General features: G+C 62.6%; 1 protein-coding gene across 1 annotated transcript in view; it reads left to right on the forward strand.

Annotated features, from left to right (window-relative positions):
* Positions 1–1,303, forward strand: part of KIAA0100 (KIAA0100 ortholog) — a gene marked incomplete at its 5' end in the record, with an annotated part of 13,763 nt that overhangs the window by 8,224 nt on the left and 4,236 nt on the right. Inside the window, 3 exon segments of the mRNA XM_010136019.1 lie at positions 111–405; positions 540–697; positions 1,218–1,276. Coding sequence (XP_010134321.1) covers positions 111–405; positions 540–697; positions 1,218–1,276 — 512 coding nt within the window.

Here is a 1,303-nt window from a genome sequence, read left to right on the forward strand (position 1 = left end):
TGGGGTGGTCCCCTGGGGCTCTAGTCACCACGCTCCGCCTACAGGGATGGGCAGGCCTCCCAGCCCCTGTGTGGCTTTGCTGTGCTGAAGCTCTGACCCTCCGCGCCCAGGAGCTGCCCCTGCGGGATGGGGATGATGGTTTCCACACACACCAGCTGCACTTGGTGGACCTGCGGGCATCCTGGACCACCACCAACCGGGACATCGCCTTTGGCCTCTACGATGGCTACAAGAAAGCGGCTGTGCTCAAGCGCAACCTGTCCACCGAGGCTCTGAAAGGGCTGAAGATCGACACGCAGCTCCAAGCCAAGAAGCCCAAGCGGGGACCACTCTCTGCTCACTCTGTCCCTGCCAGAGTGACCGCCCCTGTCACCAGCGGCCGTCCCGAGAGAGCCTCCTCAGGGGGTGAGCATGGCAGGGAGGGGAGCAAGGGGAAGCCCCCAGCCAGCGATGGGCGTGCTAGCCCAGCGCCGTGCCTGCCTTCACCCTGTCACCCCCGGCCCCCCACAGCCCTGCACTGACCCCTTCTCCCTCCCCAGGGGCCTACATGTTGCAGAAGCTCATTGAAGAGACAGACAAGTTCGTGGTCTTCACGGAGGAGGAGTCGGGGGCTAGCGAGCAGCTGTGCGGCATCGCCGCCTGCCAAACCGACGACATCTACAACCGTAACTGCCTCATCGAGCTGGTCAACTGCCAGGTACCTCGGCCAGCCTGCCTGTCCCCACACCTTCCGCTCCCCACCACCTTGCTAGGAGAATCACAGAATCACGGAATGGTTCAGAGCTCACCCAGTCCCACCCTGGAGCGAGCAGGGACATCTGCACCCAGAGCATGTCGCTCAGAGCCCTAGGGTCCGACCTGACCTGGGATGGTGCCAGGGATGGGGCTGGTACCACCTCTCTGGGCAACCTGGGACAGGGTCTCGCCACCCTCAGCATCAAAACTGTCTTCCTTCTCTCTGGTGTGAATCTCCCTCTTTTAGTTTAACCCATCACCCCTTGTCCTGTCACAACAGCCCCTGCTGGAAAGATCATCCCCATCTTTCTGATGGGCCCCTTGAAGTGCTGGAGTAAGGTCTCCCTGCAGCCTTCTCCTGGCTGAACTACCCCAACTCAGCCTTTCTTCATAGCAGAGGTGCTCCAGCCCTCTGATCGTTCTTGTGGCCATGCCTGCCCCAGACGGGCTCCTCTGACCCCCCAGGGTCTCTCCCCTCGCAGATGGTGCTGCGTGGTGCCGAGACCGAGGGCTGCGTGATTGTGTCTGCTGCCAAGGCCCAGCTGCTGCAGTGCCCGCACCCCCCAGC

This window comes from Buceros rhinoceros, unplaced genomic scaffold (assembly GCF_000710305.1).
Source record: "Buceros rhinoceros silvestris isolate BGI_N320 unplaced genomic scaffold, ASM71030v1 scaffold20315, whole genome shotgun sequence".
Taxonomy (NCBI): domain Eukaryota; kingdom Metazoa; phylum Chordata; class Aves; order Bucerotiformes; family Bucerotidae; genus Buceros; species Buceros rhinoceros.